The sequence below is a fragment of the Perognathus longimembris genome, chromosome 22 (genome assembly GCF_023159225.1).
Source record: "Perognathus longimembris pacificus isolate PPM17 chromosome 22, ASM2315922v1, whole genome shotgun sequence".
Classification (NCBI taxonomy): Eukaryota; Metazoa; Chordata; class Mammalia; order Rodentia; family Heteromyidae; genus Perognathus; species Perognathus longimembris.
In genome coordinates this window covers 13,894,758-13,911,096 of record NC_063182.1, presented here as the reverse complement: position 1 = coordinate 13,911,096, position 16,339 = coordinate 13,894,758, and the positions used below count along the sequence as shown (strand labels likewise).

Below are 16,339 nucleotides of genomic sequence, written 5' to 3'. Positions count from 1 at the left end.
TGCACAATGCTGATAATTCTATAGAAAACTTAAGAGGAAAATAAGTTTTGAATAGGGTATTGGGGGAGTTAAAGTGATAATTTTATACCCATAATTTCTTTTTACATTAATGAGAATATCGCAATCAGACCAATACCTTAATCTAAAAATAGTTTTGTCCTCAAGGGCCCATAAAGAATTCTGAGAAACAACTTTGGTTAATAGGATTCTGATGTTGGAGGTTGATCCACTAGAAAAGTGCTTGTAATTTTACAAGTAAGAAGAAATACAGAGAGACTAAATTTCACATGGGTAGAGATTTGGGGGTTTTGGTTGTTTATTAAAGCCCCAACTAATTCTAGTATGCAGCCATGATTTATACTATGTCTGGTGCCCAGTATTCAAAGGGTTTATTTTTTTTTCCATTTTGTTAATCTGTCTTTGTCTTTTCTTGAGTGTAAGGCCAAAGTACTTTGTTTTATGGCAAAAATTTCTTTGTCCTTGAAAATATCTTTTCTTGTGAATGATTTTATCAAGAACCTATGTGGATTCGCTTTTTAAACTGTACTACTGACTATTTTGATTCTACTTTTAACACCATTATTGAACTATAGATTGCCAGCAATTTTGCCAGTCTAGAACAGAGTTAATATGCATCTACTACACATGACAATGGAAAATTCTTAAGCCGGAAAGTATAAAAAGGAATGCTTTCCAGACATCTTTGAAACAAGACCAGTGAAATGAAATGCTGTTTAACAAATGAAGCTAACAAGTAAATGTAAAAGTGTTGATTTTCTCAAGGACAAATTGCCTCCAGGGACAGGAGTAGTAATTGTGTTTGAACTTAAAGCTTTTAGCTTGCTTGGCTATTACTTGATGTTTAGATTTTGAAATAGGTCTCACTTCTACCACAGGCAGCTGCCTAGACTGTTAACTGCCTGTTTCAAGTTTGTATCTGGGGTGACAGGTGTGTACCACCAGACTTTTTCTGTTCAGAATCAATCAGATTTTTCTTCCCATGCTGGCCTGAAACCTGGATCTTCCCAGTCTCTCAAATAACTAGAATTACAGTTGTTAGCCACTGCTGCTGAAGAGATGAGATATATGTTTACTCATGTCTTCATTATCTTTGGCAAAAAAAAATTCTGCTTGTGTGTGCTTTCATGTTCATTTGCAAGCAAACATCCCTGTATTTCCATTTTTTCAAGTTTGAAAAACACTAACAGTATGTAGTATCGTGTGCCTGTAATATACATAGTATATTTACATAAAAAAAACTAGCTGGAAAATACTGACCTGACCTAATTTGTAAAGGAAATGATGAAGTCCTGACCCATTTTTTTCTAGTGCAATATAATTTTTATCATTAATTAATCAAGGATGTCATTTCTGATTTTCTTTCAATCTCCAAAGAAGAGTAACTTTTTAATTCCTAGAAAAAAGAGTTACTACTTGGAATTTTAAATTTTTTTGCAATATTTAGCTCTCACTCTTCTGAAGTATAATGCTGGAGAAAATTAATATGTCAAAACTTTACAACATAAGCAATCTTGAAAGCTCAAGAAAGACTGTGTTTAACTGTAATCCCTTTGCACATCACCTTGACATAGATTAAATTAAAAGGAAATAAAATAGAATACTTAGGATTTAACTTTAAAAAAAAAAAAGACTTTTATCCATAACAAAGTCCCTCATTCAACAAATTGGTTACATTATATTGTGTAAGTTACCTGGAGCCAGTGATTCATTCCTAATGAAAATACTGTAGGTTCAAAGTCTTTTCTATAGATTATGTGTAGATAGTAACCCACTGAGCAATCTCTAGGCAAAGCATGTTTAGAATATTAATGTGAGTATTTCTTCTGTTTTTCCTGTTGTTGTTTTTTTTGGGGGGGAGGGTCTTTCAGTTGCTTAAATGCCTTTCTTTCTCTAATATTTCAAGTTGTTTCCTAAGATTTCTAATTTGAAAGTTTACCTTGAATGACTTAGTGTTTTTATTTAGAAATTTATATTTTTTTTAAATCTATGTTGCTGTTTTACAAATAACAATTTTATGAATATGATTTTAGAGTTGAAAATTACACTGATAGTTAGAAATGATATCTTAATGCATGATAACAAATGAAATGTTAAAAGATACTCTTTTCAAATTGATTTGACAGAATTTTTTAAAGGTTTGTCAAGATTACAATAACTTAATGTTCAAAGCATTACCCTTTGCATTGATTAGCCTTTGTCTGATTGTTGAGAAATCAATGTGACAAGTATAAATAGTGGCCAAATATGGTTTGCTTCAGAATGCTTATACAAAGTATCTGAGTCATCAAATTTATTTATTGGGGAGGGGGTGTTAAAGTAATTCAGTGCAGTAGCATTAGTTATTTAAAGCATACTGATTAGTTATGAGTGATGTGATAGGCCTGTAGTTGAGAGGGCTAATAGAAGGCCCCTGTGGGGTAGGGGGAAAGATAGTATATCTGAGTTCCAGGGATAATAGAAGATGTGACTATCAGTTAGAAATTACATCAGGTTTTTATTTTATCTAAAGCTCAGACCCTAAATATAAGCCTAAGGAATTTTTTCTGCTTCATTTTCAGAAATGACTTTGATAAATCTAAATTCAAAGTATATATAGAGATTTCTCTTGAATAATTAAAAGAATGTAGTATTCAACACTGATCTACATTGGCTTTTAAAAAATAATGTTCATTGTTAATTTGGAATTTAAGTATGTTCTTGAATTGGTTCTTAAATTCATTATTATTCATTTACCAGTTATCAGTGACTGCTGTATACTATTTTGTTTAATATTCATGAAACTGATAAGAATTTCAGTGAAATAGAGAAGACAATTATAGTATAGATGGATGGGTTAAATGAAGACAGGGATGACTTCACAGAGCAGGTAATTCAAATTAACACTAAAGGAATGAATCAATTCACTAATCTATCAAGAATAACCAGATAAAAAACAGGACTTTGAAAAGAGTTCATAAAGAATTAAAAAAATTAAACTCAGTGAATGATGTTTACTTTTTTACTACTTTTGTATTATCTATTTTATGATTATGTAGACTTAGCTTTGTTTTGTCTTTTTAGTGATATTTTCATATTGAAATTGCTCTTTATTTTTCTACTGAACAGGGACATCTGTTTCATCTAACCCTGAAACTTCAGTTTTATACCAGGGAACAGATGCAAAGTATTAAGAGGAATGTGATAGGTGACAAGCTAATGTCTATAACTTAGAAACACTCTTTTGACCAGAGTCTAAGTACATCTAAAAGGCTTTACCATCTAAGATTATTTGTTTAAACTTTGGAGTCTCTAAGCCCTAGAACAAAGTTGTGTTTATCTTTTATTTTGTACTTGTAAATGGTTTTCATTTGTAAATGACAGCACACAGGCAAATCTATGTATATATACACTTCACTTTAATAATAGGCATGTTCTCAAGAGCCTTTTTATCTTTTATTATGAAATGCTACAAACATATGAAGGTAAAAAGAAGAGTAAAAGACTTCCCATATGCTCATTTTATCATCAACTACAAACAGAATCATGGGCATCATTTTATTTCAACTTACTATATACGATACTCACTGGAGGAGAGAGAGAACATATAACCAAATTCTGAGCTTAGAAACTATTAGGAAGATGATAAACCCATTTGACAAATATCCTTGTAGGAATGTTTTTACTTTGTACAGTATATTTTATTCCTCTCTGAACATAGAAAATCCTTATTTCTGTTTTTTACCTCCATGTTTCTGTCTCAGCTAGAGCCTGCTCTCTGTTCTTTGCCCAGCTTAGTAGTCCCCTTGGTGGGTCGACTTTTCTTGCTTTCTTCTTAAGGATTTTCTTTATGAAAACAGTCTTTATCCCCATAGTTCCAGACTTTGCTTGAACACGAACAGTGATTTGCTATTCAGTTTTTAAAGAGTATGTCTTCATCTGACTTGAGTGTATCTGCTGTTTCTCAGTAGTATGTTTGATAAGGATAATAGTAATGTCTACCTCAGATATAAGGATAAATAATACAGAACAGCCCTTATGGAATATCAGTAATTGTTAGTTATAAACTCCAGGAAGGAAGGAATCGTGTCATGTACCTTTTAAATCCCCTTTGTCTATCCTTATTCTCCAGACACATTTAGTCATTTGCCTAAGAGGAAATCTGCTTTGTATTTTTAAAATATTATCTAGTACTATTTATTAATACATTCATATAAATGCTCATCATTATAACTATTAAAAGATAGGCATTTTGAAACCTGTGTTTTTTATCTGAAATTGATCATAGATGTAAAATTAAAACCCAGTTTAGTTAAAATTCAAGCCACATTGAACTCTACCTTTGCTATAACCATGAAAAAAACCTTTGCACGGAAAAACAAATATTTAAGGGTTAATTGCAAATCTTTTGTTATCTTTTTCAGACTAATAAAAGCAACAAAGTCTTTGAGAAAGCCAGACAAGTTGAGAATTAGATGAAATCTAGCAGAGATCATACTGAATTCTCTTACTCATGCTTAAAGATTTCCATAGCTAAAGCTATACTGGTTGTGAAATCTCCCATCTTGTTTTTCCCACCACATAAGTTTTTGTACATTGTACATAAGTAGTATTTTTTAAAGAACCAGTAAATAAAATGTGTAACCTTTTGATTTTTTTGTATTTTTCAGTTAAGTGGTAATATAATTATGAAAGTCATTGATGTAAATATTTTGGTTATATCTTCAGCCACCATGATTAGTTCCTTTTAGGTCTATAGCTGTTTTTCAGTAGGTTCTTTTTGGCTTTTCAGATAAGCACTTATACTTGCAAGTAAGAAACTTTGCCTCTTTGCAATTATTTTATAATTATTATTCATGATTTTTAACAAGGTTCTGAGGCATATTTCTTTCTGGTTCTTAGTTTTTGAATTATTATATATTTATAATATAAGGGGATCTCATTGTGATTTTTTTCATGCATCCATACATTTTTCACCCTCTCTATGCTTCTATTCCCTCTCCTTAAAAAAAAAAATTATTTATTTTTATTGTAAAGGTGATGTATAGAGGGGTTAAAGTTACAAAGGTCAAGTCTTGAGTACATTTCTTTTTGAACATTGTCCACTCTTCCCTAATTTCTCCCAGTTTTTTTTCCCTCGCAACCCCTCCTCTGCAAGTTTATTTTCAACATAGTATTTAATATCACTGCTGAATTAATTTGCTCTTTGTCCTACCATTACTGTGCTTCCCCTTACTCACCCCAAAACAGATAAACTTGCTTACAAGACAAAATACAGAAATTTTTTAAAAGGCAACAAATGAGGGGAAAAAATGCCAGGCATTGGTATCTCATGCCTGTAATCCTAGCTACTCAGGAGGCTGAGGTCTGAAGATTACGGTTCAAAGCCAGCCCAGGCAGAAAAGTCCATGAGACCCTTATCTCCAATAATCCACTCATATTAATAGAATTTGCGCTATGGCTCAACTGGTTTGAGCTGAAGAGCTCAGGGACAGCGCCCAGACCAAGAGTTCAAGCCCCATGACTGACCAAAAAAAAGGAAAACAAAACAAAAATACCCTCTTGTTTCCATTTCTTAAAGTTCATTTCAATAAACATCATTTTATATGATCACATGAACGTTGCATCAAACCGAAAAGTTTCTGCATAGCAGAGAACATAACTAGAAAGATAAATAGCCTACAGAATGGGAGAATGGGAGATCTTTACTAGCTATGTATCAGACAAGGGCCTCATATCTAAAACAGACTTAGAGCTCAAAAAATTAACCCCCCCTCCAAAAAATGTCCTCAAAGAAACCCAATTAATAGATGAGCTAAAGACTTAGAGTGAGTTTTCAGAAGAAGTAAGTGGCCAAAAGGCACATGAAGAGATGTACATCTTTGACTATAAAAGAAATGCAAATCAAAAGAACACCATTCTTCAGCTCACCCCTAGAATGGCCATTATCAAGAAAACCAACAATAAAAGATGCTGGCAGGGATGTGGTAGAAAGGGAACACTACTGCACTATTGGTGGGATATCCATTTGACCACAAAACAGGACACTAAAGCTAGCAGCACAACCCATTTCAGCATTGCTTACCATAGCCAAGGTAAGGAATCAACCCCTCTCCTTTTCAAATAGTCAACTTTTTTTTTTTTTTGTTGGCCAGTCCTGGGCCTTGGACTCCGGGCCTGAGCACTCTCCCTGGCTTCTTCCGGCTCAAGGCTAGCACTCTGCCACTTGAGCCACAGCGCCGCTTCTGGCCGTTTTCTGTATATGTGGTGCTGGGGAATTGAACCTAGGGCCTCGTGTATCCGAGGCAGGCACTCTTGCCACTAGGCTATATCCCCAGCCCTCAAATAGTCAACTTTTGACTCTTCTAAATGGCTTGACAGGAAAAGCAGTTGGTTTTTCTTCCACCAGTATGTCATAGCCTCATATTTGCCAGGATACCAGAAGCATGGTCTATTAAGTATCCCAGAAAAAAATTCAGAATTGAGAAATATGTTAGTCACTACTGCAGTCTCCAACCAGCTTTATAGTTGTAGGATAGACTGAGAGGCAGTGATGCATATAGCAGGTGATTGGCAGAGCTAGTAGACTTTAATGTTCTGTCCAGTTGTCCAGGCTCTTAGAACATTTGTAGCAATTATAAGCTGACTCAACTTTAGACAGATATTTTGGATTAATGATATTTTTCAAGTTTCACAATTTACAATTTCTGGGGCATCTCCTGCATTCTTTAGCCCAGAAAATGCATAAGAAAGTGCATCTTTAGAATACTTCATGATTCAGTTTTATCTGACAGTTCACATACTGTGTTCTTTGCTTTATTGAAGATATAAAAGCACCTTTCTTAATATGAACTTGTCTGACATTTTGCTAGGCAGTTTTGCTTGCAATATTAATTTGTTTTATTTTGTTTTCTCTTTAGTCTGCCATTTTCAACTTTCAGAGTCTGTTGACTGTAATCTTGCTGCTTATATGTACATGTGCTTATATCCGATCCATGGCACCCAGCATCCTGGACAAAAATAAAACTGGGTATGTAGCTAATCACGGCTAATCATCCAAACCACTTCTTATAGACATTGGATATAAATTGCCATGAAAATGCTTAAGTCATGCTAAATCAAGTTAACATTTACTTTCTAATAACTTCATTATTTTCCTTTATTTTTTCAAAATCCAGACTCATAGTGTCTCATTAAGTTAAATTTCAAATCTCATCTAATATGGAAACTGGAATATAATTATGTTTAAGAAGAGAAATGAAGATTAAAACAAATACTACTTGGCCGATTCTCATGGTAGTTTAACACTCATAAATATTATCTTATTTTGTTCTCTAAACCACTACTTGACTTACTCTCATTGATCTGATATTTGGGTTTTGAATGTAAATGCATGGACATTGTGGTATATTTTTCTAATAAAATTATCACATAAGTCAAATGCAATGGCTCAGGCCTATAATCTTAACTAGTCAGGAGGTGAGGTAGAGAAGATCATGATTCAAGTTCAATTTGGATAAAGCATATTCAGAATCCCATTTTGGACATTTAAAGCTGAGCATAGCGATGTGTGACTGTTAGTCCAGCTGTTCAGGAAGAACCAATAGGAAGATTGCCGTCCGGGGCTCTTTGTGGAATATGTTTGAATATAAAATGGAAGAATACCTACTTAGCAAGTGTAGTGAATGCCCTGACTTCAAACTTCAGTACTGCTAAAAAAATAAGAATTACGTAACAGTACAATAAAACATTTGCACTTTGTAATGCTACTATGAATTTTATTCTTCCATGAAGAAGACTTTGCATTCAAAATGCCTGCCCCAAATTTCTTTGGGATTAGTATGCATCCATAACATGCTCCATTATAAAAGGAGTTCTCAGGGCTGTCAGCCTTACAGTAGAGGTTGAGTGGTAGTATGTTCCTCCGAATAAAAAAAACAGACAAAAGGCATGCCTATATTGCAATTCTAGTCTAAATTTTAGACAAATACTACTGTTTGAGAGCCATTTTAAAAATCTTTCTACTTAACTAGGTGTTAAGCACTTTTTATTGTTATATATAACAAGTATTTTTGTAAAACTTCTAGATTCTTTCCGTTTCTATTACATGTATTTTTGTGACACTCACAATAAACTCCTCTTTGTCTTTTATTGAGTTTTTTTAGACCTAATAGGATGACCAGCATTTATACTAAGCATTATTTGTATTGACTATTCAACCTATAAAACATTGATTTAGTGATCAAGGAACACTTATGGCTTTGTGTATTTCTATGCTTTATCTTCCCTTTACTGACAAAGAAAGGGAAACTGATTTTAAGTAATACCTGTAAATAATGTCACATGTGACTTTAGCCTGTATGTCACTAAGCATAGCCCACATTAATCACTATTTTGGAGACTTTCTGTGTAATCTAACTTATGAAGGTAGATGCTATTACTAAAGAAATAAGTAACTTGACCATAGTCATGGATGCAATAAGCATGACTAAATTAAAGCACAATGTGGCCCTTATATTTACTTGTGTTCTTTTTAGAAAGGTATTTGGGTATAATCCTTTAATTCCTAGTGTAAAATTATTTAGAAGTAAGTCCATCCTTCGAAATAAACTTGTATTTTTCCCATTCCACTTAAAACTGAGAGGCTTCTTGCTTTGAAGTCAGGAAGGTGTTATACTTTGGAAGAAAAATGTATATAAAGCTTAAATTGAAGCATTATTTCCTTTCATCTTAATTATCTTGGTCACACATTCCTTTAGAGGGAAAAACATTTAATAAATAATTTACTGTACTTTAAATATCGTAATTTTATTGAGCTACTTTTATATACTTACCTTAATTCAGAATTTCAATTCATAGTGTTCTTTTTTGTAATTCTTATTTCTGGGATATGTTGAAAGTTTTTCCTTATATTAAAATCCTAGCCACATATTTTTGCATTCTTTATTTAAAGACACAGATAAGTAAAATGTTTTTTTAATTCAGATTGCTTAAATATAAGGTTATATTGTATAAGAAATAAAATTTTAGGATAACTGTTAAAATTCATCTGAAACAGTCATTTTTATTTGTCATTTTCTCAGAACTAGTACTTGATCAAACTGACATAAATGTTCTTGTTTTGAAGGTGGCAAAGCACTTAATGTTGGTGAATTAGTACAGTAAGCCCTTTGGCAAAGTTTTGCCACACTCACATTAACTCATTCTACTTTGGACCTGTTACACATATTGTAGTTTGTAGCAGTTTCTTTATATCAGTGATTAGTAGGCAATTGTGTCCTGCATTCATAGATACATGATGTCTCAACATTTCAGAAGCGAGACAAAGCCTTCAAGGCTAAAATGTCTGTCTGTAATTACTGTTTTGTATGACACTGGCAGGAATAATTTACCTTTCCCAGTATTCAGTAACCACTTTTGTTCTTTTTTTTGGTTTGTGCAGACTCTTGGGGATATTTTGGAAGTGTGCCAGAATTGGTAAGTATTATACTCACTCTCCACTCCTTCAGCTACAGATTGTTGATAAATTTACTTATGCCATAGTCACAGAAATCAAATGTTAGTTCTTAAAAGTGCAGTCTTCCCAATGATGTGTACTTTCATAGAGTTCCACCAGTTGTTTTTTCTACTTGTGCTATTTAAAACTAGATTTGATTACTTCTTTACAATAGTTACATATACAGAAGCAAATCTCTGTAACTCAGGTATTAAATACTCTGATGTTGAAGAGATTTCAACAAGTGAATGTGTAGTTTCATGTACACATATTTACATTATATAAGTATGAGACAGAGGTGATAAAATTTATATATGTGTTGATAGATATGAAAACATATAATAACATTGTGCCCATCACATAGAAGACTCAGACTGAGTATTTTGGAATAACAAACTCTGTCCTTTTCTTTTTTTTTTGGCCAGTCCTGGGCCTTGGACTCAGGGCCTGAGCACTGTCCCTGGCTTGTTCCCGCTCAAGGCTAGCACTCTGCCACTTGAGCCACAGCGCCGCTTCTGGCCGTTTTCTTTATATGTGGTGCTGGGGAATCGAACCTAGGGCCTCGTGTATCCGAGGCAGGCACTCTTGCCACTAGGCTATATCCCCAGCCCCTCTGTCCTTTTCTTAACATGTCTGATTCCGTGAGATGTATATAGATATATGGATATATATGTATGGAATTTATACCTGTACCCATGTGGGCTGATTAGAATGAATATTTCTTGTCCTCTTTTTAAGTTATTCTTATGAGCAAAAACACTTTTCACTTTTTATTACTCTTTATCTGATGTTAAATTTATGCGTGACTATATTTTCTTTCATGCAGTTATCAAGTTTTCATATGCAAAAAAAATTTATGCATCAGAATAGCCAGTTTAACAAACCATAAATGACCTAAAACTAGCTCTTTAAATATGATAGAGAATTTAAGAGTCACTTTTATTAGAAAAGCTATGTTCCCTTTATTTTTTTTCAACTTCTTGGAGATGTAGAATATTTAGAAAGTAGATCTAGAACAAGAAACAATATAGGTTAGAGATTGAAGACTACAAAGTTCTTAAAATATTGAGAAAGTTTTCTAAAGAAAATGATTTGAAAATTACTATACCCAAAAACAGTTTTTGCATAAAAAGTTACTACATCTTTAAAACATCTTACATTGTTAGTCATTGAATTTTCACAAGATTTTTGTTTTTTGTTTTCCATTAAACTTTTACTGATACACAAGTGGAAGTCTGGAAGTCGTAGATATCTAGAAGTCCTTTTCTGAATCTGATGATGAGAATAGCCTTTCCGATTCATATTGTGATGACATAAGGATAATGGACTTCACAGAAAAGTACTTCTTTCAAGGCCCTTTTTCTAATATAGTGGCTATGAAACAGACCTCTTGCAAATAATTCAGTGTGCTTCTAATGTGTTCAGTTTTCCTCCCCCTGTATTCTTTGTCCTACTTCATTTTTGTCTTGTACATGAAAAAAATTGTGGCTTAAATAAGTGTGTATGGCAGGGAACATTTGCGAATATCTAAAGTTTTTTTATTGTCAACACTAGAGTAAGGATATAGTGGTTTTAAGTCAGGGACCTGGCTAAGATGTTCAGGGCAGCCCCTTATAACATAATGATCCAAGCCAACATGCCAGTAGTGGAGTTCAGAAGCTCTGGCCTCTATAGAGATTTGTGGTACAGACTTATCTGGCACTGAGACATAGAACAGCTGCAAACCCTACAATAACAGAAGAAATCTTAAGTACTTCAAAAGGAATCAAGAAAAGAAAGATAGAGATAAAATAGCACCCTTGGTCGTTAATGCTAATAGCTAACAGGAAATGTAAATATATGTAAACCAAACTGCTTGTTTCAGAGGCAAGTCACCCTGAAAAAGAAAGATAAAAACATTGCCAAGGACCAGAATTAGTGCAATTACTCCAAGTAAACTGCAAAGAGAAAATAAATGACAGTGTAGTTCTGGTGTGAAGAGGCTGAGTTTCCATCCCAGTTTTATTTTTAACCTGCTAAACAAGAAAATATTAAGGTATTATAAGATAGTAAGGAATGTGTACAGTTATTTTCAGGAGCCAGCCTATGTAGCCTTGCGTTCAAGATTATCAGGAGAATATGTAAAAGCTTTAATTCAAGTGCCTATGTCTAGAATCCTCGCTACTCAGTAGTCTAAAATCTTAAGGATCACAGTTTGAAGCCAGCTGGGACAGACAGATCCTCCAGTCTCTGTCTCCAAATAACCAACAACACAGTTGGAAGACATCAAGTCTGTAGCTTTCTTAATTATTTTCTGTAATACCTATTTTTATACCTAGTTATAAATGCTCCCCTTTTTTTTTGTTGTTCACTTATTTTTCTATTTCTCTCTCAATTGTATGAAGGCCATTAGTTGACTGGATCTAAAGTATTCACTCTTACCAATTATGTGAAAACATTAGCTTTTTATTTTGGCAAAGTATCTCCAAAAATGTTGATGCTGACATGCTGCTTTCCCAAGCACATGCTCCTCTCTTCTTGACACACAATATATCCACAAAGAAAGGATGCAATTTTAATGAGAAAAGCCCTAGCCAAATCATCTTATCATGTTACACATCACATTACAGCAACTGTTTCACATTCACTTACACAGACCTAAGACTAGACAAGAAGTAACATTTTTATTCAAGTACAGCCTAAAATGTTTAGCTCTACCACATGGCAGTCTCTTTTAAGAAAATTAAAAACAGGAAAATGAAAGCCATATGTAAATTATACTATTTCTAGGTTGGAGGACGAAGAAGAAAAGAACTTCCACAAAAATTAATTTTCATCAGATGGAAAACTTAGGATGTTATTAATTACTTCCTTTAGATAATGAATTAGACTGTCCAAAATAATGAGACTATCTAGCTTTAATTAGAGTAACATGTGTGCTTATAACATCTACCTGAAATTTATGTATGAAATGTTTGATTTTCTGTGAAGTCTTGGATTTTTTTAACCTCAAAAGAATTACATTGTTTAAAATGGTAACCCAGTGTATTTTTAAGTTATTAGAGATTTTTTTCCAGTTCAACTGATAGTATTGTGCACTTTCTAATTCTTCCTCTAACTAAAGATTATATATTTCAAAAACTTTCGAGCACCAAATATTTATTATATATATATATGTATTTCGAGCACCAAATATTTATTTTTAATATAGGTGATATTTTGTGACTTTTCTTTAAAGAAACACAATAGTAGGCTTGTGTTTAGAAATAATGTTTGTTATTTTCCATTTTTTACTAACATATCAAATTGTCCATACTAAGATTTTACAAGGTACTTCCATATGTGTGTATATGTGTGTATATATGTATATGCATATATACATATAAATCAATATACATTTAAAGTATTTTAATCATTTTCACCCTCCCTTTGCTTTTGTTTATCCTCTCCCTCCTTCCTTTTGTTCTTTGCTCTTCCACCTCCCTAATAGTATCCCCTTTTACTGTTGTAATCTTGGTTGTTTTATTTATTTTTCCTTGTAGCTTATGTTGGTAGGGGTGGATTATTATACATAGCATGATGGTTCTAGTTCCGTCCTTTTTCCAGAGAAGGGCATAATTTCATTTTTCTTAATAGCTAAGTAGAACCCTATTTTGTATATTCCTGCTACATTTTCATTGTCCATTCACCAACTGATCAGAACCTAGCTGGATTCTATAATTTGACTATTGGGAATAGTGCCTTGCTATAAAACATCAATGTGAGATCAATGAAAAAGCTCTGGAAATGAAAATAACCTTTTGAGTTTTAGCTGAAAGATTGGTTTAAAGATTGGCATTTTCCTAGCAGTGGTACTCACTAGATATTATGTTGAAAACGATGTGGGTGGGGATGGAAGGGAAAAACTAATAGCAAAGGAAGGGATGGCATTTTCCAAAAAGAAATGTACTCATTACCTGACTTATGTAACTATAACTCCTTGTTATATCACCTTTATAACAACAATAAAAAGTTAAATTTTTTTAAAGATTAGCATTTTCCAGAAGCAGTTTTTATTGAACTTGCTAAAGAGCTAATTTTAAGCTTAAAAAAAAATAGTACTTAAACATTACTAATGAAAAACACAAGGATAGCCAGGCCGCAATGGCTCACTCCTGCAATCCTAGCTACTCAGGAGGCTGAGATCTTAGGATCATGTTCAAAGCCAGCCCAGGCAAAAAAGTTCATGACACTGTCATCTCTAGTTAATCAGAAAAAAAGCTGGAAGTAGCAGTGTGACTCAAGTGATAGAACAATACCCCTGAGCTAAAAAGAAGCTAGGAAACATCACCCAGGCCCAGAGTTCAAGCACCAGGACCGGCAAAAAAAAAAAAAAAAAAGAAGAAGAAGAAGAAGAAAGAAAAGAATCATACCAGGGAAAGCAACCACAAACATCTCTAATAGAGAACTCTAGAAGAGGGTTGTTAGGGGGGTTATTGTTGTAGTTTTTCCCTTCTTTCTTATACTTGATGTCAGCTCTGGGGCTTGAACTCAAGGCCTGGGCACTGTCCCTGAGCTCTTGGGCTCAAGGCTGGTGCTGTACCACTTTGAGCTGGCTTTTTGGTGTTTAATGAGAGATAAGATTTTCAAAGGACTTTTCTGCCCTGGCTGGCTTTGGACCAAGATCCTTATATCTCAGCTTCCTAAATGGCTAGGTCACAGGCCTGAGCCACTGGAACTTGGCTCTGCATATTTTTTAACATTCAGACAACGTGGTTGCATAGGAATGGTGCTTTCAAGATTTTCCAATGAAAATTAGATTGTCTCAAAAATCAGTTTCATTCATTCTACATTGAACTTGTTTTTTCATGTTACAACCAGTTTCTTATTTTGCCCTCTCTCTCATGTTTGAATAAGCAAGAACTTTATCTTCCTTTTAATCTGTCCCTCTCCCATAGTAATGACCTTATCATATCCATGTGAGTCACTCATTTAACCAAGATAAGTATCTTTTTCTCAACAGGTGAACGGAAGAGTCCCTATGTCGCTGTGTGCTGTATAGTGATGGCCTTCAGCATCCTCTTTATACAGTAGTTTGGAAAAATGCCGAATGTAATTACCATCAGACTTCAGTGTGAACAAGGACTTACCTATGGGAAATAATGGAAAGAATGTTAACTGTTTTATCTCTGAACACTGAATGAGATAAATTTCCAGATGCATTTCCTCTATTTTTATGTTATTGGACCAATGTTCTAAATACATTATTAAGATGTAACCACTTACTACACAAAGAGTCTTACAGTCTGCAGCAATCAACCTCAGTACTGTCATTTTAATATTACATTCTGCAAAGGCCATTCTGTTGTGTAAGACATGAATTTTTTTAGTATGGTCTTCTTAAGGTACATAGTAGAAAACAAAATTTATAAATTGCTCGAGTACCTTTCAAGTTCCTAAAAGTGACAGATCTTTATAGAAGGAATCCCTTTTTGGAATAGCCTTTTATATTTAGAAAGATGGTCCACTTTTGTGTTGATAAGGGTTACATTCATGTCTAGTGATGTTTACTTTTCCTTTGTACACATCTCAATCATTAGCCAGTTTACCTCTACTTTTATTAACTTCTGTAGTTGATTACAGGTGTTAAAAGTATTTAAAATAAGCATGCTCAGTTTTAAGAAGATAAATGAGATGTGATTTAAAGGAGTACTGGCAAGATGTTCATATTTAACATAAAAAGCAGTTTAAGAAATCACTGGGTGTAGTATCCTCCAAGGTCCATGGTCAAGTATAAGTATCTTAAGCATGACTGTGACTAGCTAGCTGTCATTCTCTGAAAAAGACAAACTTCATAAGATGAAAAGAGTAAAATATAATTGGAGAATAATACTACTATATGTGCATTTTATGTCATTTTAGTGTCAAATCTTAAAAACTGAATGCATAATTATATTACCTAAAAATGCCCTGGATTTTCATTTTTTTCTTTATATTTAATATAGCACTTTAAATCTAGTTTATGTACTTTCTGTCAACATGAACTGGAATCCCTTGTGTAACTGTCAATGATAAGCAGATCTCAGGCCTACTTAATCTGTATAGTATAGTATAAGTGTCTTTATTATTGAATGAAAACTCAGCAACTTTAACCTACACAAGAGAAATACTGGTAATGTCACATATATTAATTGAGCAGTTATAAGTTTAGGGTTAATATTTCTGAAAGTTCAGCTAAAAGTCACTTAAAGCAAGAAGGAACTTAAATCTTAGCTAAGAATTACTTGTTATTGGTAGTATTTACTTATTAAACAGTCTATTTGCAGCCATTTCTAGAAAAACTTTTTTATACAGATTCCTTATACTGTGTCTCCTAGTTGACCTTGAACTGACAGTCCTTCTGCCTTAGACTTAGCAGTGCTGGGATGAAAGGCATGCAACACAACACCCAGCTAAGCAACCAATTTTTAAAGACCATGTTAAGTTATTTTGAGTTAATTATAGGGAAGCATCAAGAACGCTTGTTTTGTGCTGATTGTTCTTTCTTTTTAATTTTTATTTTTTGCAAATGAGCTGTTGTAGGCTTTTGAAGTATTTGTATTTTTGCATGTCTATGGGCAGTTAAAGTATTATATTTTACTTTGGACAGAGAATCATGTTATGACAGTTGTTCTTCTCTGAACTGCTTTTTGGATTTTACATTAGGTCAAAAGGTTTTAGGGTGTCTCAAAATAGAACTCTTATCAGCATGGCCATGCAGAGTAATTCACCTTTCGGACTCTGATTTCTGGGTGGCCATCTGTTGTCCATTTCTGCTGCCAATAGGATATTTGAATTCAAAAGCTTTTCCAACTTTGTTGCTAATGCGAACACAAATCTAATATAAAA

General features: G+C 33.5%; 1 protein-coding gene and 1 non-coding gene across 2 annotated transcripts in view; both read left to right on the top strand.

The window, feature by feature from the left end:
• Tmem167a (transmembrane protein 167A) overlaps positions 1–15,420 on the top strand; it is a 40,084-nt gene extending 24,664 nt beyond the window's left edge. The window contains exons 4-6 of the mRNA XM_048331066.1: positions 6,918–7,027; positions 9,440–9,474; positions 14,475–15,420. Of these exons, the coding sequence (XP_048187023.1) occupies positions 6,918–7,027; positions 9,440–9,474; positions 14,475–14,545 (216 nt within the window). The 3' untranslated portion in view covers positions 14,546–15,420. The remainder of the gene's footprint in view (positions 1–6,917; positions 7,028–9,439; positions 9,475–14,474) is intronic.
• On the top strand, positions 7,798–7,930 carry LOC125340260. The gene has a single exon (XR_007208736.1). It is a non-coding gene; the product is annotated as a small nucleolar RNA U109 (small nucleolar RNA).
• Positions 15,421–16,339: the final 919 nt, after the last annotated feature.